Source organism: Gossypium hirsutum, chromosome D09 (genome assembly GCF_007990345.1).
Source record: "Gossypium hirsutum isolate 1008001.06 chromosome D09, Gossypium_hirsutum_v2.1, whole genome shotgun sequence".
NCBI lineage: Eukaryota > Viridiplantae > Streptophyta > Magnoliopsida > Malvales > Malvaceae > Gossypium > Gossypium hirsutum.
In genome coordinates, this window is record NC_053445.1 from 53612923 (window position 1) to 53640550 (window position 27628).

The window sequence follows — 27628 nt, forward strand, 5'->3', positions numbered from 1 at the left end:
ATTACCACTTTATAGATTTCGACCGTTAGAAGAACTTAAAAAAGGGCAGTCCAACGTCTCTTTCCCCACTTTTCTCAAATTTTTAAATTGCAATAACTTTTTTTTATACTCCTTTCAATTTCAGTCCTTTTTTAAATTTGCTTCAATTTCACAGCCAAAAATCGACTCACTGTTTTCAGATTTCATAGCAAAAGAAAAAAAAATGGCGTTGAGACCCATCGATAATGCACTCCCTACTACACCAGAAAGACCCAAAAAACAAGCCAAATTGTCGATTCCGATCCAAACCCAGAAGAAACCATCAGATTTTGGTGTCAATGAAGAGAAGAAGGCTTCTCCTTTACCACCACCACCACCACCTGCAGATGCCTCCGTTGATTACGTTTCTTCCGAGAAGCTCAAGCCCTTTGAAGACCCAGAGTCCAAAATCCAAGTAATTCTTGATTTTCTCTATATTAAAAGTAAACCCTGTTTGCAGATTCATGGTTCTGATTTTTGTATGAATTTTTCAGGGATTGGTTGAAGGGTTAGAGTCAAAGGATTGGGTTAAGGTTTGCGAGTCATTGAATGATGTTAGGCGGTTCTCTTTACATCACTCCACCGCATTGCTTCCAATCTTGTAGGTTTCTTTATTTTTTATTTTTTTTAATTGCTGTTTTGGTGGTGGGATTTTTGCGCTGATAAAATGTTTGTGATTATGCCAGAGAGAAGGTGATGTTGATACTGGTGAAGGCAATGAACAACCCAAGAAGTGCCCTTTGCAAGACCTCGATTATGGCTGCTTCAGATATCTTCAACGCATTTGGTGAAAAACTGCTTGATTTCACTGATTCTGGTGCATTTGATCGGTTGGTAAGTACCCAGTTGGCTTGCTTTTACCCTAAATCTCTTTTGAGGCTTTTCAATTTATGTTTGGTTTTGCACTTTTACAGTTGCTGCAACTGTTACTAAAAGCTTCTCAGGATAAGAAATTTGTATGTGAAGAAGCAGACAAGTCATTAAAATCAATGGTTAACACCATTGCTCCTTTGCCTCTGCTTAATAAGCTTAGTGGATATGTTAACCATGGCAACCTTAGAGTCAGAGCCAAAGCTGCTGTTTCCATTTCAAACTCGGTTTCCAAAATGGTAAACATTTTTATATACTGTTTTTGAACATCGTCTTACTCATTGAGCAACATAATCAACTATGGTATATATTTTACCAATGCTGCAGGGTGTGGATGAAATTAAAGAATTCGGGTTGGTTAAACTGCTACAAATGGCCACGGGTTCGTTGAATGATAGATTGCCGGAGGCCAGAGAAGCAGCAAGAAGCATTGTGTTTTCAGTATACAAGGCATTTACTGAAAATGAAGATGAGAATCCAGGGGAGGCTTGGCAAAGCTTTTGCCAATCAAGCTTGTCACCTATTCAAGCTCAGTCCATTATCAAAGCTGTAGGTTCACAGTAGGGTTTATGGTAAAAGTTTTTAGGGTTTCTCTAACTTTTTTCATGTAAATGCTGTTTTTTACATGATTTTGGTGGCGAAAAATAACTTTGTTTTCATCCACTTTTTTCCTGTTCACCCCCATTTTGTAATGTTCGAATAACACATTTGCTGTTATATTCTTTAACGTTAAATGGAAGTTGACCTAGTTTTATTTTTATTTAAAGAAAGTACTCAAATTGACAAATTTGACAAATTGACAAATTAATTTCTATAAATAGAAAGGAAAAATAAATCTTTTCTGTTAAAATTTTATTCATTTGAACAGTTAAAAACCAACATATAGAAAATGAAAAACAGGAGTAATATAATAATTCAATTTGATACAATGGCCAACAACCGCGAGTTGCAATGGCACCAACATGAAAAAAAATAACATTTAATCAAAAAAAAAAAGGCAACAAAATTTTTGAGACAACATTCCGATCGGAGTGATTCGATTACTCTGATCCGAGAGCACTCATTAAGATGTTCATAACTTCACTCTTCAACTCCAGGAAGCATGTAATCCTCTTCAACTTTTTTACAGTCTCTGTGATTGAATCCCTTCCATAGCTTATTCTGAGTTTGCAATGGAGGCATTTTGGTTATTTTCAATCAAAGACTGCAAAGCCATCTCAACCTCAGCAAATGGTTGACCTGCATAAAGCTTAAGCTGCCCCTTCTGAACAACAATTACTTCCTTAGCATGAGATTTTACGGCTTCATTAAGTTCCTGCAGAATTCACCGGTTCCGGTCTAGCATTAGTCATATGAGAAACAGATTAAGAAAATGAATGCATTCTCAATCATGGTTCTTACTTTCACGGACATAGGAATGACGTCAGCACTGAAATCACCTAGATCTTCAAAAAAACAGTCAAGAAGATAACAGAAGTTACTGGCATCGCTGCGGTCCTCAAATGCAACAACACAAGAAGTTTTGCTCTGTTCCTGACCCTCGGATGATAATTGTATGGTAAAAAGCCCTTCCAGTCCTTCTAGATCATCACCTCGTTGCATGAGAATAACCTGGAAATAGTTGCAAGTGCACCCCAAAAAGGTACAATGGGGCATTATAATAGTGAGAGACATGGAAAACCAAGAAGAATGAAATATGCAACTAATTGAAGGGAATTAATCAAATGATAATAATCCGGGCATAAGCTTTAGCTGCATTTACGTACAAGGACATATGGAAGATTCAGCCACCATGGATCAGTTTTGATGCCCAATTGGTTGCCCTTGACTTTATCGACCGGTGGCTTGTTGCTAACATCTATTCTTTTTGAAGTACGCAATAAAGCAACCTTATCGGATTTGGTTTTAGCTTTCGGATTCTCATTTGTAGAAATCTTCGACTTCAGGGTATCCAAATCTCTCGAGTTCATTGATTTTATAGCTTCATTAGACAACCTTTCTTCACTGCTCTCTGGACCAGCACTAGAAATTCAACAAATAATCAAGGAATGCAAAGAACTCAATAGAACTATAAACTCAAATCCAACCGCTCATAAAACTTAACAAATTTAGAGAAAATTATAAATAAATAGCTTGAAAGTTGAAACGAGAAAAGGTCGTATTTTTTCTGTTCGGTTTTGAATTTCAGACAAGGCTAATTCTGAAATCTAGATAACTACACAACTACATGAACATAACTACAAATAAGTCAACAATTGCAAAGATTTTCAAAAACAATCGAACCTCGTATTATCGTGCAAAGATCCTAATTCCTCCTCGATCTTCTCTCTATTACTCGGCAAGGAAACCAAGTCTTGACTCACTACTGCCGTTCCATCATCCACTTCCTCAAACCTAGAAGCATTAGCAGCTACACCATTCTTATTGCTCAATTTGCTACCGTCTTTTAAACCGGAAAAACCCTTCACGCCACTTCTCAAACTCTTTTCAGGTCCACGGAATTTAAACTTCTTCTTTACAAACAACCTTTTGTTCACCTCTTTTTCATCATCACCATCATTTAACTCGTCCAAGAAACTTGAATACGACCCCGGAAATGTATCTTTCTTTGAGTTCAGTTTCTTCTCTAACTTACTCAATCTAGTCCCAATTTCCTTTTCAATCCCAATTCTTGCCCTAGAATTCAAAGTTTCATCTTCTTCATCCCCATTTTTCGGTTCTTTTTTCTCAATTTTTCGAGCTTCCCTAGCCATAGCTCTAATTTCTTCAACTTTTTGTTCTAATTCAGATTCATCACAATAAACCATAGTTCTAGAATTCAATCCCACTTTCCCATTATTAAGAAATTCACCATTTTTACTTCTATTTTTCCTCAAGTTCCTATCTTTACCCTCAGAATCCCAATTTCCCATCACCCAAACAGCAATTAAAGTCTGAAACAAAAAAATCCCAACAAAATAAAATCCAAATTTCATTACTGAATAAGGAGAAAATTTACCAAAACCGCCACTGTTTTCTCCATTAAGAACACCCGGTGTCTCTGAAACCCGAAATTCTTCAACTTTATCGGTTTCATCAGAAGGCGGCTCGAAAACGACGACGTCGAGAGGTTTAGTTTCAGGTTGGGATTCTATGGGGGTTATGGGATTGATAGGAGTGGAAGAAGGGAAAGGTTTAGTGAGGGTTTTCAGGATTTTGGGGCGCAAATAGTTTTTACGCTTGGTGTGTTTTGAAGGAAATGGAGTGGAAAGACGGGAAAATAAGAGTGGCTTTAGTGAATACTTGGGAACGGAGGAGAGTGTGAGGAAGACCGTCCCCGCCATGGATTTGACAGTGGAGCTCGAACAAGGTGAGTGACGGACATAGAAAACAGCTGAAGAAAGTTGGGTTCTTTACTATTTTTTTTCTTTTTCATGGTTATCAGAGTTTTACCCTTCTCAGGCCGCCTTTGAAGCCCAAAAAAAGCTTTGGTTTTTCAGTTTTGAGATTAATCGGCCTAAACAAGGTGTACCATTAAAGCTGGTTCCTTTTTTTTCCCTTCGTAACTTGGCCCAATTCAAATGCTTAAAAAGATGAAAGCTTTATGGGGACTTTTTGGGTTTTGTATTTAGATTTTGATCCAAAAGATCAAACCCGTAAGTTAAGTTAAAAGGATGTTTTGAGTTCAGGACATTTTAATTTTCAAGTCGAGTCATTTTAGGTTTCAGATAGAGTTCTATATACGGGACGCTTGAACTTAAAACTTATACTTACTTGGTCTCATTTTTTTTTGACCTAATTAGTACTTAAACTTGCAAACCTTAAGTCAATTTGATACTTTTTTAAGTACCTAACTAACATTGCTAAAATAAGTTGATGTGGCACTAGTAATAGTCACGCGTGACAATAAAAATATAATTTTTTTTATAAATTCAATTTTTAAAAAAATTAAAAATTATCCACGTGTCACCATTCTATTGATTGTCAATGCCACATTAATGTATTTTAGATACCAATTACATCCAAAAAAAAATTTAAATACCAAATAGGTATAAATTATCAAGATCAAGTACCTCCATGTATATTAACACTTTTGATTATTTCAATTTTGAGACATTTCGAATTTAAATTATTTGAGTTCAAAGTTGGACAATAACTTTTATGAAAAAGTTATATTTACTCGGGATATAACTCAAATATGAAAAAATTTATTTTCTTAGTGAATTAAGATATATATCCACCTATTTAAATGAATATTGAAATTGTATAGAGTAGTGATGGGCAATCAATTGCTAAACTTCAATAAATTTAAAATTAAAATTGGAATATCTAAAATCTCTAATATATTTATTGGGGAAAATTCTAAAATCTCAAACTCTTTATCTTAAAATAAGACCACACATTTTAGTATATGTTAAATTTTTTGGGGACAAGATGGTGATAACGTGGGGTAATATTATCAATATATATAATGAGGTGACACAAATGTACACAACAGTTTGTTTCAATCCGCACTTCCCCCACCCGCATGGCTCTCCTCTTTCATCGCATCATCTCCGTTTTATATCATTATTGGTTTAATTTCGATTTAGTCCCTCTATTATACTAAAATTTCATATTATTATTAGTTATTTTTTTATACAGTGCCTATAATTACTCATAAGAGTGTAAATGTAATTACTCATATTCCCTCCCCAGTCCTTAAATAGGAGGATAAAATGTTGAATTCATATCATTCTGCATTGATAACAATGCCAATGTCGACCAAATTAAAATTCAATAGTCCTCCTGAGGCAACAATGCCAATACCAATAATTACCCATAACCCCTCTCCAATCATTGAATAGGAAAATAAGATGCAACCAAGCACGCTCGAACCCACATTCCATTGTACATACAACAATTTCAATGTCAACCAAGCTGAGACTCAAATTTCCTCATGCATTGTCAACAATGATTATGTCAATCGAGTTGAGATTTAATTGGAAAAATAATATATTAAGCTTAAATATATATTTTTTTGCACAACGATGATTTGAAGACAAGCTATTTAACCGATAGGCTATAACTTGAAGCTCTAATATTATTATTAGATTGTACAATCAAATTTCAATTAATAATGGTTAACCAATAATAAATTTAAAAATCTTAACAAAATGTTTAAAATTTCATTTAAATCTATGTTATCATCTTAATAACTATCAATTTAGACCTAATAATAATATTATAAAAATAGGCTAAAATCATAATTAAGCATTCAAATTTTGTTTTAATTTTAATATAACTATTTTGTAATTATATAAAACCCTCTAATATTTAATAATCACAAAGCTCTTTCTCCCTTTTGATTTGAATTTTGATATGTTTTTATCTTAAATTTTATAAATCTATGGTAAAATTTTTATATTGGCTCCTACAAAATTTCAAATATAAAATTTTTGACTTCACCCCTATTTCCATCTATTATACTCAAATATGTTATTTAAAAGAACCAATTATTGTTTTTTAAGTATAGAATGAAATTAGAAATTATATCAACCATTATTTCTTATATTATCCATATACCATATATTCATAAATATTTTGTCTGTTCTAACACGGTTGGGCAGTTTCCACGCCACACAGATAATAATTCAAACCTAAAACCCTACCAGTTTCCAACTAAAACACAAAAACATAAACATCATCGTTACAGAACAAAACAAAAAACATATAACCCTAAAAGTCTGTCTCAAAATCCATTGTCTAATCATATTCATCATCAGTGCCCACACCCCAAGACACAAGCAATAAACTAATTTAAAAGGCTCCTTTGTTTTTCGCTTCATTATCTCTTTTAGCAGCCATGGACTCAACAACAATGCCAGAAACAGAGACCCCATCATCTTCAACAGGTTCTTTACTTATTCGAGCTCCTTTAACTCTTGATTCTGATTCTGAATATGAACTTGAAACTGCAAGTACTGTTGGCGGGAGTAGTGTCAATAGTTATGAGAATAACAGTGAGTTAGGGGGTTCTGAAGAGGGTTTTTTGAGTGGTAATGAGGAGTTCGAGACTGGTTCAGAGAAGGATAGGCCTTTAGATGGAGACCCAGATGAGGGAATTGAATTGGGTGGTGAAAATAATGGTGGGGTTAGTGAAAGGTACAAAATTTATGTAGCTAACAAAGATGATGATGATTTGGATAGCTTGGAGACTTCAATGGCGGATGAGGAAGAGAGCGGTGGTGTTGCTGTTCCTGTTGCTCAGGTGTCAATGGATGATGAAGTGTTTGATGAAATGCCTAGTGATGAAGATGCTGGGTTTTCTGGGGTGGTTAAGGTTCCTGGTAGTGTTGAAAGTTCACCTAGAGTGAACATGGCTACAGGGGTTGAAGGTGAAGAAGATGAAGATGAAGAACAGCCATTGGTTAATTCAGAGGTTGAGAATGGTGGTTTGGAAGATTTTGTAGGTGAAGATAAGGGGCTTAGTTTAGAAGAGAGCCAAAAAGATGATGAGGATGGTGAGCCTTCTGTTGATAAAAGCATTCCAATGGAAACTCTGGGTAAGGAGAGGGTCGAATCGGTGCACAGAAACAGTGATGAGATAGAAGAGACTGGTTCGGTTACGATTAGTGATTCTCAACCTGTGGTGGAAACCAGTGACGAGGTTGTTGTGTCTGATATGAAAGAATCAAGTGATACCGACTTGGTTGAAGTCTTGGCTCCTATGTCGATTGTAGACCACAATGTTCAACCAGGAGTAGAAGATATAGCTAAGGGTGTTGGTGAGAAAGGTTTCCTTTCGGATGATGATCTTGTGCAACTGATTTTCGGGAGCTCTGAAATGACCGAACAAGTAGCAAATGAGGTAGATTCGGAGGCTCGGTTAGAGACGGTGAGTCAACAGATTGTCGTAGATTCGGATGAAGAAGAGGAAGCTGAGAGTGAATATGAAGAAGCAAAAGAGCTACTCAGTTCTGCTACATTGGCTGCTCTTTTGAAAGCTGCAGCAGGTGCTGAATCAGGTGGTGCTGGCCTCACAATCACTTCCCCAGATGGCTCTAAGGTATTCCCTCTCGACGGGTCTGCTCATTCAGGTTCCTTGTTGCAATCTTCGAAAGTTATTCCACCATCAAATGTGGTTGACAATGCATCGAAGGGAAATTTAAGTCATGAAGATAAGCATAGATTTGAAAAGTTGCAACGACTAAGAGTGAAGTTCTTGAGACTTGTACAGAGACTAGGTCATTCTCACGCTGATCCAATGGTGGCGCAGGTGCTGTACCGACTGGCCATTGCTGCAGGTAGTCTTTTCAGTCGAGAATTCACCCTTGAATCAGCCAAGAGAGCTGCAACGCAGCTTGAAGCAGAAGGCAAAGATGACTTGGACTTTTCTTTGAACATTGTGGTTCTTGGCAAAACTGGAGTGGGAAAGAGTGCAAGCATTAATTCCATTTTGTGCGAGCAAAAATTGAGAATAGATGCTTTTCAACCGGCCACAACCTCTGTGAAGGAGATTGTTGGAACAGTTTATGGAGTTAAGATGAGAATCTTGGATACACCTGGTCTTCAATCTCCCGTGACGGACGAAGGTACTAATCGCAAAGTATTAGCCTCGATAAAGAGGTTCATAAGGAAGTTCCCACCCGATGTTGTTCTTTATGTTGATCGTTTAGACGCGCATGACAAAGATCATACTGATTTTCTATTATTGAAGTCTCTCACGGATTCTCTCGGTTCATCAATATGGCAAAATGCCTTTGTGACTCTTACTCATGCTGCATCTGCTTCCCCAGAGGGGCCGATGGGGGAACCCCTAAGTTTTGAGGTCTTTGTTGCTCAACGGTCTCATGTGATTCATCGAGCTATCAGCCAAGCAGTTGGCGATCTGCGTCTAATGAATCCGAGTATGATGCATCCTGTGGCTCTCGTTGAGAACCATCCATCATGTCCTAGAGACGGAAATGGAGAAATTTTGCTTCCGAATGGGCAAAGTTGGATGTCACAGTTGCTACTCTTGTGCTATTCGGTGAAGATCTTATCTGAAGCAAGTTCATTGTCGAAACCACGAGAACAATTTGATCACCAGAAGCTTTTTGGCTTCCGACTTCGTTCCCCACCTCTAGCTTATTTGCTGTCTTCTCTGTTGCAATCCCGATCTCACCTGAAACTACCTAACACTGAAGGCAGTGAGGATGTTGACTTGGATACTGAGTTGGGAGGCTGGACATATTCCGATGAAGAAGATAATGATGAATATGACCAGCTTCCACCATTCAAGCCTCTAAAGAGATCTGAGGTTGATAAACTTAGCAAAGAAGAGAGAAAAGCTTACTACGAGGAGTATTATTATCGTGTTAAGCTACTGCAAAAGAAACAATGGAAAGAGGAGGTAAAAAGAATGAGGGAAATCAAGAAGAAAGGGAAAGATGGTGATGATAATAATGGTTATATCGGAGATGATGGAAATGAGGAAGAAGGCGATCCAGCTACTATACCGGTCCCTTTGCCTGACATGGTCCTCCCTCCTTCGTTCGATGGAGACAACCCTACTTATCGGTACCGGTTTCTGGATTCTGCTTCACAGCTTCTCAGTAGACCTGTTTTGGACTCACAGCCTTGGGATCATGATATCGGGTATGACGGTGTTAGCCTCGAAAGAAGTCTTGCTATAGCGGGTTATTATCCGGGGGCATTTGCTGTTCAAATCACAAAGGATAAAAGAGAATTCAATATCCATTTGGATTCTTCAGTCTGTACTAAACATGGAGAGAATGTATCTACCATGGCAGGACTCGACGTCCAAACTGTCGGAAAACAGCTTGCTTACATCTTCAGGGGCGAAACGAAATTTAGAAATTTTGAAATAAACCGAACAACTGCTGGTTTATTGGTTACTTTCCTAGGTGAAAATGTGGCTACCGGACTCAAGATTGAAGATCAGATTGCAGTAAGCAAACGCTTGCTTTTGGCTGGAACTGCTGGGGCTATGAGATGCCAAGGTGATACAGCATATGGAGCTAACATTGAATTCCGGCTAAAGGATAAGGACTTTCCTGTTGAGCAAAACCAGACCACATTCGGACTGTCTTTGGTGAAATGGAGGCGAGACCTGGGTCTAATGGCTAACTTGCAGTCTCAATTCCCTATCGGACATAGGTCTTCAATGACTGTTCGTGTCGGATTGAACAACAAGCAGAGCGGACAAATCAATATCAAAACAAGCAGCTCAGATCAATTACATATAGCACTGGTTTCTTTTCTTCCAATTGCAGCCTCCATTTTTAGAATGGTCTATCCCGGCTCTGATTCTAAAAGTTCTGCATATTAGCATTTTCATAATAGGGGTTCTTCCACTCCGAACTTCAATGGTGCTAAATTTTGATTAGAATTTAGCAGTTTTAATTTGTTTTAGCAACTTGGCAGGGTGTTCTTAATTTATCTAGCCGAGTTCAGGCTCAAGCTTTTAAGGTTTGAATTCTAATAAGATAAAGTTCGAATTCCTCGAAACTGTCTAAAAAATGAACATTATTTTGTCTAAAAAATAAACTGTCTAAAAGATCCCAAATAGCCACTCAATAATAATGAATAATGTTGATTCTACTTTACAGGGATCGAAAGCAAAATTTTATGTTAGAATCATTGTTGTCTCTGAAATTCAAATCACTTACTGGAGCTGAGCTCCCGAATTTTCTAATGGCTGCTGCAGCAACTTGGGTTCCTCTAAGTCATCGGTGTGGATCGGTATATCCTATTAAAACACAAACCGATAATTACCATTTGATTTGTTTCTGAATAGCAATGTTCAAGATGGCATGTGACGATAATAAGCGGATACCTGAGGCTGCAGTAGCTGGTGCGGTTGTTGGTCTTGTGCAGTTGTGTAGGGTTGAGGCTGTGACATTCTGTAATAAGGTTCCTTGAGATCGAGTTTGCATGATGAGGACTGAATAATTCCTCCTTTTGCAGAGGAATGGATTCATTTCCACATTAGAAGCACAACCACAAATTAGAAACACGAAAACAAACTCAAAACCAACCTGACAATGTTAGATATATGGTATAACTTTGAGCGTTATGGGCAACCATGTGAAGTCGGCCAGTAATTTCTTGCCCAGCCATTACATAAATTGGCTGAGAAAGAACACATCGTATCTGGTACCAGTGGGTTGTAGGAGCACCAGGGGCGGTTGTAAGCCATCTTTGCACGGTGCTATTGGTAAAGCATTTCAATGGCGGTAAGATTGAATGTAAACAAAAAACCGATGAAAATGCAAAAATTTGAAAATATTTACCTTCCATTAAACAGGACATCAAACCAACAGGCCAATCCATGCACTCTAGTCCCAACAGATGCTAAGAATTTCAATGGAATGTCTATTTCATACAAGTCCTCTTCCTGCCAAAAAAACGAAACAAAACTTTGATTCAAGGAATATGCCACGAAATTTACTAGAAGAGAGAGGCACTAGTCAATGGCTTGCTAATACCTTTGCTTCATTGAAGTCAATTACATGGGACATTGGAGGAGACACCAATAATCTAGGATCAAAAGCATCTACCACAGGCTGATATGAAAGCAAAAGGCATTTCATTACAATTTGGTCAAAACAGAATGCAACATCAATGGAGCAACCAAAAAAAAATCAAAAGAAGACCAGTATGACAACTGCCGAAGAAATTTTATAGACAAGTATTGAGACAAAAACCAATGTAAACATTGCATTCTACTGGCGGTTCTCTGTAAGTGTCACATTTTCAGTCTACAGATGCATGTGATAGTGTATAAAACAAACCTGAGAGAAGTATCCCTGGAATGCAGACCCGTGTAACGCTGTGAGATCTACACCATAATAGTTTTGTTGCTGCCAAAAAAGAGCCTGCAAGTTTTTCAGGGTTAGCAGGGAGGAGCAGAAAAACATAGATATAATACAAAATTAAACGGAACAGTACGGGAAAATTGATGGCAAATATAAGAATGCAGAACGGATTTGGAACACCATGAGTTGCATGTTTTATAAAATACATAGGAATATATTAAAGATGCAGGGTAAAAGTACCATGGAGGCTTCTATATTAGGAGTCAGATTGTGTTTTGCCCCCTTTACTCAAAAAATGGGCAAATTAGTCCCTATATGTTAATCAAAGAGCAAATTAGTCATTTTTTTGTTAAAATCTTCATCCATTTCTACCGTTAAAAACCAACATAGATGACAAAATAACCAGGCAGTTACCTCATTCAAACGGACATAAGCCAGTTTTTAACAATAGATATGGATGAAATTTTCAATAGAAAGACTAATTTGCTCTTTGATTTAATGTACAAGGACCAATTTGTCCATTTTTTGAGTAGAGGGACAAAATGCAATCCAACTCCTAGTACAAGGGCCTCCATGGTACTTTTACCAAGATGCAGATATCACTTCAATAAGACATTGTCAAATACATACCTTATTTGCAATTTCAACAAATAAATATTCATCACTGAAAGGGGCCATATGTATCCTACAAGATTAAGATAGCATGAGGCTAACCAGAGGATATAGACCTTAAGCATTTTACAGCTTGATGATCAAAACACAAATCAACGAAATTAACAAGAAAACAAGAAATCCATAAGGCAAAAAAAACTAGTAAAGTGAAAGTCCTAAAACCATAGGGATATTATTATCCACAGATAAAAGAACATTTTCCCGATTACTTGGGAAACAAAAAAGATTCAAAGGAGTGACTTTTACCTTCCTACTGAAGGAAACATTTTCCCTTTAGGCACAAGAAACCGATCTCTTGCAATTATGTAAGATTCCAACATTCTCTCATTAACTAATAAGGTGCCTGCAAGTGAAAAAAAAATATAATCAAAGAATCTTTGCATCAATGAAAACCAAGTAGCTTCAAAGCCTTGCACATTAACATACCCATTGGTTCAGAGATCAGAATATCCGCTTTCTCGGGCAACTCAACTTCCTCAACTTTACCTCTTATTACCTATAATTCACATGTCATTTTATAACCGAACAAATAAGAGACCAGATCAGTAAGGAGATAACAGAACATAGTGATAACGTGACAGGACAAACACATACAGTAATCCGCTGCCCTAATGAGGGGTTCCCAGCAATAAGTTTGCGAGCATATTCTGCCATTTCAGAAGCTTCAACAGCATAAACATGCTTTGCACCAGCCTAACAGGGAAAAAGATAAGGAATTTGGGCATCAATCTACAAATCACAGGAAAAGTAATAGCAAATATGCTGTCAAAAGTCGAAACAGACCAAATGGTTAAGAATACCTGTGCAGCAAATAACGATAAAATACCACTACCGGCACCAACGTCAACCACCACCCTACCCGTAAAATCTGCACGGTTCTCAATTACAGCAGCATAATAGGTTCCTAGAGAAAAAAAAAGTTAAATAATAATCAAAGGAATAAAAATTGCAAGTGAATCTGTAACATAAAATCAAAGGAAACAATGAAATTCAGCTCCGTGATATAACCTGTCCTCACATAATCCTGTAACATATTTTGCTGATGTAGCAACTGTCCGTAATAATGGAAATACATTTTAGCAGAAGATGATTCGATTTTATTATCAAACTTGCTCTTAACATCAGAAATGGCTCCGTTTGGTAAATGCGTTCCTGTATCATGATGAAAAGAAAATAAGGATCAAACGAAAGCCTATACAGCAATCAAATTTTCAGCATGATCCGTTTCAAAAATTAGAACCTTGAGTAACATCTTCATTCTGCCATTGCTCAAATGCAGAATGGAAGTCCCTGCTCTCTTCCTCATTTCTAAACAGGATTGTTACTCCCCGTGCATATGATTTCTGATTCAAAAGAAATACATAAATAAACATACATATATACACATGTACACACACACAAACATATATACATGCAAAATCCCAAATGCAAAAATCCAGCAATAAGCAGAAAGAAGCAGCTACATGTAGCCAGTAACCAGCATTTCACCAAGAACCCCAAAAACAGTATAAAAAGTGCAAGAAATTAAAATAATGAAATCATAAGCATTCTTTCTATTGATTTCAATTTTTCATAAATACAATGCAACAGTTGAAATGATAATTAATACCTCTTTGTTACTATCAGAACTTCCTGAAATGCAAAGCGATTTAAGAGGTCCCAACTTGAAGAGCTGAAAAAACAATAAAAAAAAGATGAACCTCAACCATACTACACACACCACTTCAATGCCAAAGCAAAAAAAGAGGAATCTACCCAATATTTATTACCCCTTTCTTTACCTTAGCAGTGGCTTTCCATTTTCATTTTTTTCCTCAAGAACCAAACAACCCTCTATTTCTTACCTGACCGGTTCCCAGATTGACGTTGAAGCCATCGATAAATCCTGAATCTTGGCGAAATCGAAGCTCCGCTACTCCACTATCAACACTGAACCGAGCAATCACTGGCGTAGACAAAGGAGGAACCGATGAAGAAGACAGTTCAGAAACTGCCACTAAAGTGAACTCCAAGTGTTTGTGTTTTTGCCCAGCTAAAACCTCCATTATTATTATTGTTATTAATGTACAAAAACAAAGAAAGAGAAATAGAAACCTGTCAAAATATATTCCAAATTAGGGTTTTTGTCAAATAAAGGAAACAAATTTAGAGAGAGAGAGAGAGAGGGAGCCGCCACCTAGTGAGAGAAAGAACAAAAACAGTAGCTTTAAGCTGATTTATTGAGGAGACAGAATAAAAGCTGTTTTAAGGGTTAATTTCGTGAGAAGTCCCTGTATTATAATTTCAAAAGGTTTTAATTGAGTTCTCAAAGTATCAGTATTATATTAATCAAGTCTTTTTGACGGTCTAGTTATTAAATAATATAAAATGTAAACATTGAGGTTTAATTTTTTTAAAATTAAGATTAAATTGGCACAATATATAAATGTTAAGAGTTAAAATTGATATTATATCAATTTTAAAAGTTACTCTATTAGTGACCAATAAAGACAAAATTAAATAATCGAGTAATTATTTTATAGTTTTTCATAGTTCAATAATTAAAAATAAAATTTACGTGATTTTTAATGCCACCATCTATTTTTGCTGACACCTCATATCCAAGTGGCTAATACATCAAGTGCACACTTGTGAAACAATTTTGATTCATGTAACTTAAATATGCTAAACATAATTCGAGTTTTCATTTAAAGTTCAATTTTTCCCCTCAAAATTAAATTATAACATTATAATACTTCGGTGATGTTGAGTGCAATTAACCCTCCATTTCTAATTTAATGGTGCAATTAACTCTCTTTTGCTTTAATTGGGTTTTGGAAGTGATGTTTCAGTAATAAAAATTTTAGGGTTAATTCTATTAGACATTTTAAAAATGGTTCAATTTTAAAAAATGGTTAATTAAAATTTTAAAGTACTAGTTTCACACCAATACAAAAACAGTTTCAACCTAACGTGTTAAAAAATAACCCAACTATAAGTACATTTTCTTATTGCACCCGATTATGAAAATTTACAAAATGATTATTTAACTATTCAATTTTATCTTTTTTTTTTACACCAATTAACGACAAAATTTAAAATTGGCATGATAAAAACTTTAACTCTCAATATTTATAAATTATATCATTTTAATCTTAATCCTAAGAAAAATTAATTCTCAATATTTATAAATTATATAATTTTATCTCTAACTAAAACAAATACTATTAAGGAAAACAATTTTTTTTATAATTAAAAGAAGTTTACACATTAAAGATAAAATCTTTACAAATAATTAAAAACAGGAACTTGTTTTCCTGGTCTAACAAATGAACTTTGATCAATCCACCCTTATAATCACAAATCATAAACCTTATTTCATGAATTTGAAAGAATTTTTTTTATTGTGTTCTTCGTTTCATTTCGTATTAGTACAATTTGACCCAAATACCTTGACTTGGAATGCCTTGATGAACCACAAACAATAGATAAAATCCCGAAGGCGCTACAGTCCCCGGTCGCGGCGTTGTTGCTTCAACATTGTACGTCGAGTTATCCACTGCTGTCACTTTATCATTCCCGAGAATAAGCAACCTTTGATTCATGGAGAACGAATGCGTGTTGAAAGCTGGTGCAAACATTGTTACCGGCATCGAGCTTTCATCCACTTTGTTGCTGTTCATCGCCACTTGGATCGTATATTTCTTCCGGTATCGAATCCCCGACATTGACTTAGGAGCAATAATGGTCGGTTGCAGGTTGTCGAATTTAGCATCCAAGTATGCCAACGATTATCTCAATTTTAAAATATATTCGATTATCTCAATTTTAGAAAAAAGCATATTCCGTAAGTTGGGAACACGACTTTTTTAATTCCAAAAATAATGAATGTCGTTTCGGTTTAAAAATTTTCCTTCTTATCCATCATGCAAAAAACAAACATGATACTTATAGAGACGAGCATTTTAGCTTATTCGGGCATAATATACAAATGAATAGGTACTTAAGCCTAATGTATGATGTAACAATAATGAGGTAGTTTAAAATGATTATATGGGTAGCAATTATATTAGAATGATAAATAACAAATAAATGGATAAATACTATGATAATAATAATATGAACATGGCAATAATAAAAAAATTAATTTGTGGCATTAACAACAAAATAAATAAAGTGGCTCAAAATAAAAAATAAAAAATGAAAATGAAAGGTGCTTAATGAAAATGGAGTATAAATAGTATTCAAATAAAATATAAAAAAGAAGTAAAAGAATAGTAAATAAATAGATAAAATAAATAATAAATAACATCAAATTTAAACGTTTAAAAAGTAAAAGAAAAAACAAATAAATAGATAAAACACATATAAATAACATTCAATTTAAGTATTTAAAAGGTAATAGAATAATAAGTAAATAGATAAATAGATAAAGCTAATATAAATAAGATTAAATTTAGGTATTTAAAAAGTAAAGAATAATAAATAAATGAATATATATAAAACAAATAGGGATAATTTGAATTTTAAATAAAAACAAGGCAATAATAATAAATAGGTAAATAAACAAATAATAAAAAAATTAGTACAAGGTGAAATTATATAAATAAAGGATTTAATTGGAATTTAAGTGAAATTAAAGGGTACAAACTGTAAATAAAAAAGGCTAACAAAGATCAAAATACAACGCGCTAAAACGAATGGGGACTGAAAGGGAAAATATCCCTTGTCCTTATGGTTGTTGTTTCCTTTGGCGAGTCGAGGGATCAAATTAAAAATGAAATAAAATTGAATGGCCAAATCTAAAAAGAAAAAAAAAGGAATTAGGGCCTAAATAAAATGCGCGCAAAGGGACGAGGACTAAATGGGAAAGTATTCCCAGTCCTTAGAGTGAGTCGTTTCGTAATGGACCGAAATGAAACGAAAATAAAATTATGCGGAAATATTTTAAATATATAAAACATGGATAGGGCTAGATTGAAAAGTGTAAAAAAGGTGGAAGGATTGAAGCAGAAAATAGCCCATTTCTATTTAAAACACGCGGGTCAGATTTCGGGTTGGCTCCCCAAATTGACATAGTTTTGAGCGTTTGGTTCACTCAGCCGTTTCACTATGGTTATATAAGTTATTTAAAAAAAAATCATTTCAGCCATTTGCTTTAAAAAAAAAAGAAGAAAACTTTCTCTTTTTTTCTCAAAATCCCTTTTGGCCGGCCATAGCTCCGGCGAACCGCCGCCGCACTTGCCGCCTATCACGGGCGACGTCTCCGCCGTTTACATTTGTCGAAAAACTCCAAGACCCTATTTTTGTCCCTTTTTTCGAGTAGAAACCAAATCTGGGAAATGCCCAAAATAAATAAAAAATAAAAGTCTAAAAAATCACCTCTTGAAGTTTGATATTCTGTTTTTTATTGCTCTTTTTTTGTAAATCTTCGTGTCCATTACAATATATTTTTGTGGCTTTGTAGCCACTGATACATTGTTTTGCTTTTGGTTTATTACTGTTTCTGCTATCGTAATGCATTCCACTTATTGAATAGGGTTCTATGGTTGGTCCGCGACCCTTGGATACCGAAGGTGTCATTGGCGTGATCTCGAAGTTCCTATGGGGTGGAGACGATGGGGTTTGTCCATGGATTTTCCTTCCTTTTTGTCACATTTCGCTCAAAGGGTTGAAGGGAAATAGTGCAACAAGTTGTTCGCAAGGGCCAACTTAATCCTCTTCCCCAAGGATCCCAGATGGGGGAACCTAGGGGAGCCGTCAACTCCAACTACCGTCCATGTACAATCCATACTAGATCTGACCAACCGCCCATCTTACATCCTCTTTTTTTCTCAAAATCCCTTCTGCCGGCCATAGCTCCGGCGAACCACTGCCGCACCGGTCGCCGGTCACCGGCGACGGCTCCACCGTCCACGGTGGCAAGAAAATGCCAAGACCTCGTTTTTGTCCCTTTTTTTAGTAGAACCCAGATCTGGTTTTGAAATGCCCAAAATTCAAAAAGAAACAAAAGAACCCCTTGTTTCTACCCACTTCCGTTGCGACCATTACGTGAACCCTCAAGGGTCCTTCGATATTCTAGAACAGAGGGTGAAGTGACGACGATCAAGGTAAAAAATTTGTGTTTTTTTATTTGATTTGTATATTTCTAAAATAAATAAAAAATGAAAGTCTAAAAAATCACCTTTTGAAGTTTGATATTCTGTTTTTTTATTGCTTTTTTTTGTAAATCTTCGTGTCCATTACAATATGTTTTCGTGGCCTTTATAGCCACTGATACACTGTTTTGCTTTTGGTTTATTACTGTTTCTGCTGTTGTTTCTATCATGTTTTCCTTTCTTTATCTTTTTTGCAGTCATTGGCGAAGTCAACGAACATTGAAAGGCTGACCCTTGCCATTTTGGTGCAAGGCTGACAGAGGAGGAGTGTCAGGCCTCGGGACAAGGCTCGCTGACGTGGCACGAGAGCAGTGGCGCAGCTGCAAATAGGGTTTTTTTTCTTTGAAAATTTTGTTTATGTGTTGTGGGCTAGGGTTTTTTGGTTGTTTTGGGCCATATTAGTCTTGGGCCAGATGTTTTGTTTTGTAATTTGGACTTTTAATTTATATATTTTTGGATTTTATTTGTCTTGGGCCCGGGCAAAATAGGCCCATTACAACATCAACCATTTGATCGAATGATAAAAAAAATTAATTTATTACTTTAACCAAAGTTGTTAACCATTTGAACTTAGATGGACCAAATTGCATTAAATTAAAGTATAAACTAAGGAACAAATCTCAAAATTTAACTTAGTAGAGAGACTAAATTGTTTTTAGTCAAAATTCAAGGACATGTCAAAAATTCAAATCAAATAATTTCTTTTTAGTCACTATTTAATTTAGTCCGTGTACTATTTTTTTCACTGAATATTTTAGTGAATTGTTTAATAACTCTATATGCTAATTTCATAACTATCTCATGAACTTTTCGATTTACCATTTGAAATTACTATCATACATGAGTCTTGATGAATTCAAACTGACCTGACTATAGATGTATCTCTAACTAAAATTAACTCAACTATTAACGAAAATAAAATAATTTTTTATTGATAATCGAAAGAAATTTACACATTAAATCATCAAATCTTTACAAATAATTAAAAGCACAAACTTTATTTCCTGGTTTAACAAGTGAATTTTGATGAATCAACCCTTTTAAGCACTAATCACATACCTTACTATCATCAATTTGAATGAATATTTTTCACTATGTTCTTTGTTTCTTTTAGTATTGGCGCAACCTGACCCAAATGCCTTGACTAGGAATGCCTTGATGAACCACGAACAATAGATAAAATCCCGATGGTGCTACATTCCATGACCGCGGCATTGTTGCTTCAACATTGTACGTCGAGTTACCCACTGTTGTCACTTTATCATTCTCGAGAACAAGCAACCTTTGATTCATGGAGAACAAATGCGTGTTGAAAGCTAGTGCAAACATTGTTACCGACACCGAGCTTTCATCCACTTTGTCGTTGTTAATCGCCACTTGGATTGTATATTTTTTCCAGTATCAAATCCCTAACATCGACTTAGGAGCAATGATGGTAGGTCGTAGGTTGTCAAATTTAGCATCTAAGTACGCCGGTGAGAATGTCTCTAAGCTTAGTTTGGTCGGAAAAAACACACCGGTAAAGTTGTAAAATGTATGGGGATTGCTTCTGCTGACTAAAACTCTTCCGTCACGAAGTAATGCCACCGTTGAATGGTACATACGAGGGATGGTGGTTGGGTTTTGAACCTCGAACCATGAGCTAATATCATTTTCGGGTCGGTACAAGATCGAACTCATAATTGGGTCCCGACCCTGTTCCCATCCTGTCGTCTCAGGTCCTGTGCCGTTGATAAGCAAGACGTTGCCGTTTGGAAACAATGTCATGCCACCCATGACTCTAGCTAAAAGGCATAGTCTCCATGACCCATTCTAGATTCGAGTCGATTATTTTGATCCGAGCACATGTATCCAAGACAGCCAAGAAAGTACCTTTTAAAGATTGAAGGTAGGATCCTTTAAGAGCACCACGACATACTAGAACTTCAGCTTCAATGGCAGAAGCTTTCAAGTTCTTCAACGAAAGCAAAACGGCCGAACCAATGCTCAGATAACTTCGAGGTTCACCGTCGGGGATCATCAGATTGACAACAATGTTTTTCTCATAATCGAACAAAGTAGCTTGATTGTTGGCGAAAATGAATAAGTTTCCATCAAAGTTGAGGAAAACAAATGGGTAAAGATTGTTCTCGATTCCTTTGTCGTTAGTTTCTAACAAGAAAGGCAAGTTGATCTTATTAGCGGCGATGTTTTTAGGGATGAACTCATAGTTAAACTGCCCTCGACCGCTGACGATGATTTGCCTCCCATCTGGCAAGATATGGTTGCTTGCATACCATCTTTTTACTGTCAACCCATTTGGTATTTCATTCAAATCACACGTCCTGCATGGGCTGAAAACCCTGACCCGACGTTTGCCGTTGTTAAAATCGCAGTTTGGAACAAGTTACCGTTGGGCATGATGACGCCTGAAGAGCACCAAACATCGGTTTGGACCATGAGAGCCCGGGATTTATTGGCAAAAACATCGTACTCCACTGAATGAGCTGTGCAATCCACTCGGAGCACCGTGTCGGTTGGGTCATTTCGGCATTTTCTGTTCGGTAATGACAAATTCGACGGCCCGAAATCTATCCTATCGAACATAATGACACGGTCATTCCTAAGAAGTTGCATGTGCATGGCAGAGATTCCTATACTTTTTTGCAGGAGCTGCCAAGTACCGCCGGCGGTGTAGGTGAGGGTGCAGTGGTGGGGCAATGATGCAAAGAGAAGCTGAAGAAGAAGAAGAAGGGTAGAGAACATAAATGAAGGAGCTCCCATTTTTGCTTTGATGGGTTATTGTATTGATTTACTTTGGGTGATGATGAAGTGCTTTGTGAAGGAGGGAAGCCCAATTTTATTTTTTAATTAAGGTTCTTATGTTTACCATTATGATATGATTAGATGTATAAAAAAATTGAAATAACATTTCCCGCAATTGGGATTGGCTTTTTGTTTTATTTTGAGGGAATTCTATCTCATGTTTTGTAACCCCTCATTTTGTCGTCCATTGTTTATTATATAAGTGGACTGGTTACTTGGTGCATCCAAAATCTTGACATCTTTTCGTAATTAATACTGTAATGTATTTATGAAATGAAATCATGAAAATTATCAAAAAAAATTAAAAAGGGTTAAGAATATTAAAGAATTTGATAAGAAATTGGGTCGATGGCTTTTTTTTGGGATGGAAGTTCAATGTTTTGTTGATAGTTTGTCATACATAATTGCAATCGACACATTGTAAACAAAATCATATAAATAAATAAAGGACGTGCAAATGAAAAATAAAATGGTTCATGAATATTGGTTACTCAATATGCTTTTGTATTTTCGTCTTTTAAAAATATTTGGACGACAAATATATAAGATTTAATTCTTATACTAATTTACTTTTATGATATAATTATTTAATCAAGATTCAAGATAGCTATATATTGGAATTAAAATATTGATCTAAAATTTTTAAAAATAAAATAAAAATTAACATAAATTTTATTGGATTAGATATATTAATTCATGTTTTCAATCCGTGGTATTGAGTTAAAAAAAATAATGAACATTCCAAGATTCTATCCATTGAATAAGACTCTATATTTCTCATCAATCGCTTTCCCTCACGTTTCTACATACACGAGGGATTAATATTTATGCTTGTCAACCTCAAATATTTAAAAGCTAATTCCATCATTTTTATGTTCATAGTTTGTTGCCATCGACACATAGTTGACAAAATTATATATATAAAGAAAAATAAAGGACGTGGAAATTGTGGTTCATCGACAACTAAAATGTTTGGGAATATTCTTTTGTATTTTCTTGTTTTAAAATATTCCGACATATCTCATCTACTAACAAGGTGTGCATTTTAGTATTTTGTTGATGATGCAATATAAATAAAAAAAATATTAATCGCAAATGCATGTTTTATAAATCTCTTTCAATAGATTACTCATGTTAATGAAAGGAAATAAGAGATTCTATTTCTCAACCTAAATATTTAAAACAGAGAATTTTTACTTGATATACCAACCCAATAAATTTTTAAGTGTTTGAAGGTCAAAATGCAATTATCTTTACAATCATTTGTAATCTTATATACATAAACACGAGTTTGAACTGACGAACATATTTTTTTTTATTTTCTATCATATTATTAAATTTACATTGAAGTATAATAGAAATTATGATAATTATATATTTAGAAATAATTATAATTATTGGTTAAAATTTTGAGATTACATAAATAAAGTTATCTTTCAACCTTAAATACGCAAATCTGAGTCCCATAAAGAGGGTGATTCTTTTTTATTTTATTCTTTAAAAAAATTAAATTATTAATATAACCCTAATAGTATACTAATATTGTTTTATAAATTTAGCTTATTTATCTTCTTCTTTTCAATCGAGTATATGTTCAATTAATATAAAATTGTGAATTGAAAAGAAATTAATTTCTCATTATGTTTCGGTTTATTTTCATGATTTTTTTAAATATATCTTTCATTTTTTTTGGATTTTTAAATATTTTTATTTATAATTTTAAACTATTTTAAAAAAATTAATTCATCCGGTTTTGTTTGATTTGTTTATAATAGCAAACCGACTAAAATAATTAAAGACAACAAAATCCTTCTTTATTGAACCACCTTAAGATCATCAAATCTTTTAGATACATACAAAGCACCATGTGTTTTGGGCTTACAAGTGAACTTGGATCAAATATCCCTTTTAAGCACAAATCACTAACCTTATTTTTGCAGATTTAATGAATGTTTGTATTTTTTTTCATGTTTTGTTTAGTCTTAATGCAACCTGACCCAAATGCCTTGACTTGGAATGCCTTGATGAACCACAAACAATAGATAAAATCCTGACGGCGCTACATTCCCCGACTTTGGCGTCGTTGCTTCAATGTTGTATATCGAGTTACCCACCGCTGTCACTTTTTCGTTTCCGAGAACAAGCAACCTTTGATTCATGGAGAACGAATGCGTGTTGAAAGCTGGTGCAAACATTGTCACCGACACCGAGCTTTCATCCACTTTGTCGCTATTAATCACCACTTGGATCGTATATTTCTTCCGGTATCGAATCCCTGACATCGACTTAGGAGCAATGATAGTTGGTCGCATCTTGTCGAATTTAGCGTCCAAGTACGCCGGCGAGAATGCCTCTAAGCTTAGTTCGGTCGGGAAAAGTACACCGGTGAAGTTGTAAAACGCGTGGGGATTGCTTCCGCCGACTAAAACTCTTCCGTCACGAAGTAAAGCCGCTGTGGAATGGTACATACGAGGGATGGTGGTCGGGTTTTGAACCTCGAACCGTGAGCCAATATTGTTATCAGGTTGGTACAAGACCGGACTCAAAACTGGGTCCCGACCCTGTTCCCATCCCGCCGTCCCGGAACCGGCGCCGTTGATGAGCAAGACGTTGCCGTTTGGAAGCAATATCATGTCACCCATGACTCTAGCTAAAGGCATAGTCTCCATGACCCATTCTGGATTCGGGTCAGTTATTTTAATCCGAGCGCATGTATTCAAGGCAGCCATGAAAGTACCTTTTAAAGATTGAAGGTAGGATCCTTTAGGAGCACCACCACATACTAGAACTTCAGCTTCAATGGCTGTAGCTTTCAAGTTCTTCAACGGAAGCAAAACGGCTGAACCAGTGCTCGGATAGCTTCGAGGTTCACCACCGGGGATCATTGGATACTTTTTGACAACTATGTTGTTCAAATAATCGAACAAAATAGCCCGATTGTTGGCGAAAATAAACAAGTTTCCATCGACGTTGAGGAAAACAAAGGGGTAAAGATTGTTCTCGATTCCTTTGTCGTTAGTTTCCGATAAGAAAGGCAAGTTGATCTTATTAGAGACGATGTTTTTAGGGATAAACTCGTAGTTAAACTGTCCTCGACCACCAACGATGATTTGTCTCCCATCGGGCAATATATGGTTACTTGCATACCATCTTTTGGCCGTCAATCCATTTGGTATTTCATTCCAATCACATGTCCTGCATGGGCTGAAAACCCTGACCCGACGTTCGCCGTCGTTGAAACCGCCGGTTTGAAACAAGTTACCATCAGGCATGATGGCACCTGAAGAGCACCAAACATCGGTTTGGACTGTGAGAGCTCGGAATTTATTGGCAAAAACATCATACTCTACTGAATGAGCAGTGCAATCCACTTGGAGAGCCGTGTCAGTTGGGTCATTGCGGCATTTCCCATTCGGTAACAATAGATTCGACGGTCCAAAATCGGTTCTATCGAACATTATCACACGGTCGTTCCTAAGGAGTTGCATGTGCATGGCGGAGATTCCGACACTTTTTTGCAAGAGTTGCCAACTACCATCAGCGGCGAAAGTGAGGGTACGGTGGCTGGGCAATGATGCAAAGAGAAAGTGAAGAAGAAGGATTGAGAAAATAAATGAAGGAGATGCCATTTTTGCTTTGATGGGGTATTGTAATTTTTTGGCTGATGATGAATTGTGTTTCAATTTGGTTCTATTTATAAGTGCTTTGTGAAGGAGGGAATACAATTTTAAAAAAATTAATTAATTAAAGATTTATGTTTGACATTATGATATGATTAGATTCTTTTCATATAAAAAAACAATAATTTTGAGTAACACTTTTTTATGTAGCAATTTGAATGAGTTGGTGGTTAAATTTTATTTTTAATATGGTATAAAACATAAATTTTTTTTTATTTTTTAGATTATAATAATATTTTTGATGTGCAATTCATAGTATGATTTTTTTGTCCAATTTATTTTTCAATTTAAACATAATTGTCGAAAAATAAATAAATAAAATTATGATAATTATTATATAATAAATTTATGCGATTTAAATTCTTATTGTGGATCAAATATATTAGGGATTTGGGACATGAACCTTCTCAATTCTTAGTTTCTCATAAATAATTGCCCTCACAATTTATATAAATAAATAAAAGACGTGCAAATGAAAATGATAAAGAAAACTACAGTTTTCGTGGTTCATGAATACTTAAAATGTTTGGTACTCAATATTCTCTTATATATTTCTTGTTTAAAATATTCGGACTAACAATATTTATTTCCCTTTCTCCCATCTGTTTATTCTTGATCGAATTAAAAGATTTTAATTTTAAGAAATAATAATAATAAGAACTAAATTTTAAATTTATAAATAATAATATATTTTAACCCTTTTCTATTTTAAAACTTCGTTTTTGTCCTTTTTACCTAATTCATGATATTAATGAAACAAAATAAGAGTTAAGGACATTCCAAGATTCTTTAAATTGAATGAGATAAGGGTTTGACTTTGTAGTTCTGACCAAACATTCTTTTGTTTATTTGTTTTCCTCACGTTGGTTGTCTCCCACAAGTTTGGGTTTCTAGAATGCAGAATGTTAAAAATATCTCTCCGGTCCTTCTTATTCATTTTGAAATTGCATCAATTGGTTTGTCTAAAAAAATTCGCAACAATTTAATTTCTTATCAATTTCGCAATTGATGACAATTAAATTAAGCATAACATTATAATAACAAATCTCAATATTTATATATTGTAAGTAAAATTTATTAGAATCTTATCTATAAACCAAATGGGACTAGAATGGAATATATGTGAGTTTTAAAAGTGAAATTTAAATACTCTAGTGATCATGTTTCAATATATATATATTCATGTTTTGTGATGAATAATTTAAAATTAATTATTTTTGTCAACCGAAATATTAAAAAGATAAACCAACCAAAACAAAAATATTCTTAAAGAGATTAAGTAGTTGAATACGAACTGGATTTAAACTTTTAAAATTGTATATAAGTCAAATTCTAATGAGATGTGCTATAGGCTTTTAGCCTTAAAATGTTAAAACGCTAAATAAACCAATTAAATTAAATATAAAAATAGATTAAACTTAAAAACTGAATAAATAAATAAAAATTCAGTTTTTCAGTTGGGTTCACTTCGATTTAGAATTTTTTTTTTGCACACCCCTACAAGTTAGTCTCTAAAATTGTCAATTATTCCTATATTAAGGTTTGAACTTGAAAATTATTTTTATATTAAGACTGAAATTTAAGGTTTTAAAGAAATATAATAGAGGAACTTACACTAAAAAAATTGCGAGATTTAAACTCAAAAAATTATTTAATTTTAAAAAAAAAAATGGGTACATCTACTCAATTCATCTTAATATCTTCATGGAATATTTATTTGGTTGGTTTATCAACTAAAAATTCTATGTTTTAAATATTTGGGTTGACAAAAATAATTAATCCCTAATCATGTACGTGAGAAAAATGGAGAGGGAAACAAAAGAATGTTTGGTGAGAAACTCTTATCTCATTCAATGCATAGAATCTTGGAATGTTGTAATCTCTTATTTTGTTTCACTAACATTATATTTAATATTTAATATTTTTAAAGTACAATATTACAAATATAATTCCAATACAAATTATAAATAATTCGTGTTTGATGTATTGAAATTTAACGTATTGAAAACTAAAATATATTTAAATTTATCTTGGAATAAAATCTAGATTAACATAATAAGTGTATTTAAAAAATTCCAGATTAATATTTTAACCCCAACATATAATTAACCATGTTTGATATAAAGTAAAATTATGATAATATAAATCTTAAATTTTAAATTTAAATATAAAAAATTATATATATATATACCTTGCATGGGACACTTATATATTTGTTGTCCCGATAACTTAGAACAAGAAAATACCAAAGAATATGGAGTAACCAATAATACTTTTTTTTTCCTTGGCACGTCGTTTGTTTATTTTTATGATTTTGTCAACAACGTGTCGATTGCAATTATTTATGACAAAAACCATCGACAAAACATTGAACTTCAATCCAAAAAAAAAGCCATTGACCCAATTTCTTAACAAATTCCTTAATATTTTTTGATAAAATTGAGTGATTATCCGTCAGCATAATTTAATTATAATTTTCATGATTTTATTTCATAAATACATTACATTATATATTTTATAATATAGTGTGGATTACGCAAAGGATCCCAAGATTTTGGATTTATGCACTGACCAACTCATATAACACAAGATTATGATAATTTAGTTTAATAATCCAAAAAATAACGGACATGTTAATTAAAATTAATGATTAATTATATGAAAG

General features: G+C 34.6%; 5 protein-coding genes, 1 long non-coding RNA gene and 1 pseudogene across 6 annotated transcripts; 3 read left to right on the forward strand and 4 right to left on the reverse strand.

Moving 5' to 3' along the window:
- The first annotated feature begins 62 nt into the window (after positions 1 to 62).
- Positions 63 to 1648, forward strand: LOC107931389 (TOG array regulator of axonemal microtubules protein 1). Its single transcript, XM_016863269.2, has 5 exons — positions 63 to 433; positions 513 to 619; positions 705 to 852; positions 933 to 1127; positions 1216 to 1648. The coding sequence occupies exons 1-5, from the start codon at positions 203 to 205 to the stop codon at positions 1450 to 1452; spliced, it is 918 nt and encodes a 305-aa protein (XP_016718758.2). The 5' UTR covers positions 63 to 202; the 3' UTR covers positions 1453 to 1648.
- A 66-nt stretch (positions 1649 to 1714) lies between these two features.
- On the reverse strand, positions 1715 to 4305 carry LOC107931513 (uncharacterized). Its single transcript, XM_016863422.2, has 4 exons — positions 3172 to 4305; positions 2655 to 2910; positions 2290 to 2499; positions 1715 to 2203 (listed from the first exon to the last, which is right to left on the reverse strand). The coding sequence occupies exons 1-4, from the start codon at positions 4209 to 4211 to the stop codon at positions 2045 to 2047; spliced, it is 1665 nt and encodes a 554-aa protein (XP_016718911.1). The 5' UTR covers positions 4212 to 4305; the 3' UTR covers positions 1715 to 2044.
- Positions 4306 to 6469: 2164 nt separating this feature from the next.
- LOC107931426 (translocase of chloroplast 159, chloroplastic) lies at positions 6470 to 10359 on the forward strand. Its single transcript, XM_041101435.1, has one exon. It carries the CDS (start codon positions 6713 to 6715, stop codon positions 10178 to 10180), a length of 3468 nt encoding a protein of 1155 aa, XP_040957369.1. The 5' UTR covers positions 6470 to 6712; the 3' UTR covers positions 10181 to 10359.
- A 328-nt stretch (positions 10360 to 10687) lies between these two features.
- LOC107931474 (probable histone-arginine methyltransferase 1.3) lies at positions 10688 to 14535 on the reverse strand. The gene is made up of 13 exons (XM_016863360.2): positions 14186 to 14535; positions 13951 to 14013; positions 13582 to 13684; positions 13350 to 13493; positions 13142 to 13245; positions 12936 to 13034; positions 12768 to 12837; positions 12588 to 12684; positions 12300 to 12354; positions 11646 to 11729; positions 11340 to 11417; positions 11145 to 11248; positions 10688 to 11062 (listed from the first exon to the last, which is right to left on the reverse strand). Exons 1-13 carry the CDS (start codon positions 14384 to 14386, stop codon positions 10879 to 10881), a joined length of 1386 nt encoding a protein of 461 aa, XP_016718849.2. The 5' UTR covers positions 14387 to 14535; the 3' UTR covers positions 10688 to 10878.
- A 2824-nt stretch (positions 14536 to 17359) lies between these two features.
- LOC107931387 (uncharacterized) lies at positions 17360 to 18943 on the forward strand. Its single transcript, XR_001693222.2, has 2 exons — positions 17360 to 18430; positions 18676 to 18943. It is a non-coding gene; the product is annotated as an uncharacterized lncRNA (long non-coding RNA).
- Positions 18944 to 19588: 645 nt separating this feature from the next.
- On the reverse strand, positions 19589 to 21241 carry LOC107931425 (aldehyde oxidase GLOX-like; annotated as a pseudogene).
- A 1826-nt stretch (positions 21242 to 23067) lies between these two features.
- LOC107931429 (aldehyde oxidase GLOX) lies at positions 23068 to 24946 on the reverse strand. The gene has a single exon (XM_016863305.1). It carries the CDS (start codon positions 24910 to 24912, stop codon positions 23266 to 23268), a length of 1647 nt encoding a protein of 548 aa, XP_016718794.1. The 5' UTR covers positions 24913 to 24946; the 3' UTR covers positions 23068 to 23265.
- Between the last annotated feature and the right edge of the window lie 2682 nt (positions 24947 to 27628).

Coding starts and splice junctions, on each gene's coding strand:
- LOC107931429 (XM_016863305.1), bottom strand. CDS start 24,912: ATGGCATCTCCTTCATTTATTTTCTCAATCCTTCTTCTTCACTTTCTC.
- LOC107931513 (XM_016863422.2), bottom strand. CDS start 4,211: ATGGCGGGGACGGTCTTCCTCACACTCTCCTCCGTTCCCAAGTATTCA. Junction 2,500..2,654: donor TGAATCTTCCATATGTCCTT/GTACGTAAATGC, acceptor AACTATTTCCAG/GTTATTCTCATGCAACGAGG. Junction 2,204..2,289: donor TCATTCCTATGTCCGTGAAA/GTAAGAACCATG, acceptor TGAATTCTGCAG/GAACTTAATGAAGCCGTAAA.
- LOC107931389 (XM_016863269.2), top strand. CDS start 203: ATGGCGTTGAGACCCATCGATAATGCACTCCCTACTACACCAGAAAGA. Junction 434..512: donor ACCCAGAGTCCAAAATCCAA/GTAATTCTTGAT, acceptor TGAATTTTTCAG/GGATTGGTTGAAGGGTTAGA. Junction 620..704: donor ACCGCATTGCTTCCAATCTT/GTAGGTTTCTTT, acceptor TGATTATGCCAG/AGAGAAGGTGATGTTGATAC.
- LOC107931474 (XM_016863360.2), bottom strand. CDS start 14,386: ATGGAGGTTTTAGCTGGGCAAAAACACAAACACTTGGAGTTCACTTTA. Junction 13,246..13,349: donor ACAGGATTATGTGAGGACAG/GTTATATCACGG, acceptor TTTTTTCTCTAG/GAACCTATTATGCTGCTGTA. Junction 12,355..12,587: donor ATGTTTCCTTCAGTAGGAAG/GTAAAAGTCACT, acceptor TTAATCTTGTAG/GATACATATGGCCCCTTTCA.
- LOC107931426 (XM_041101435.1), top strand. CDS start 6,713: ATGGACTCAACAACAATGCCAGAAACAGAGACCCCATCATCTTCAACA.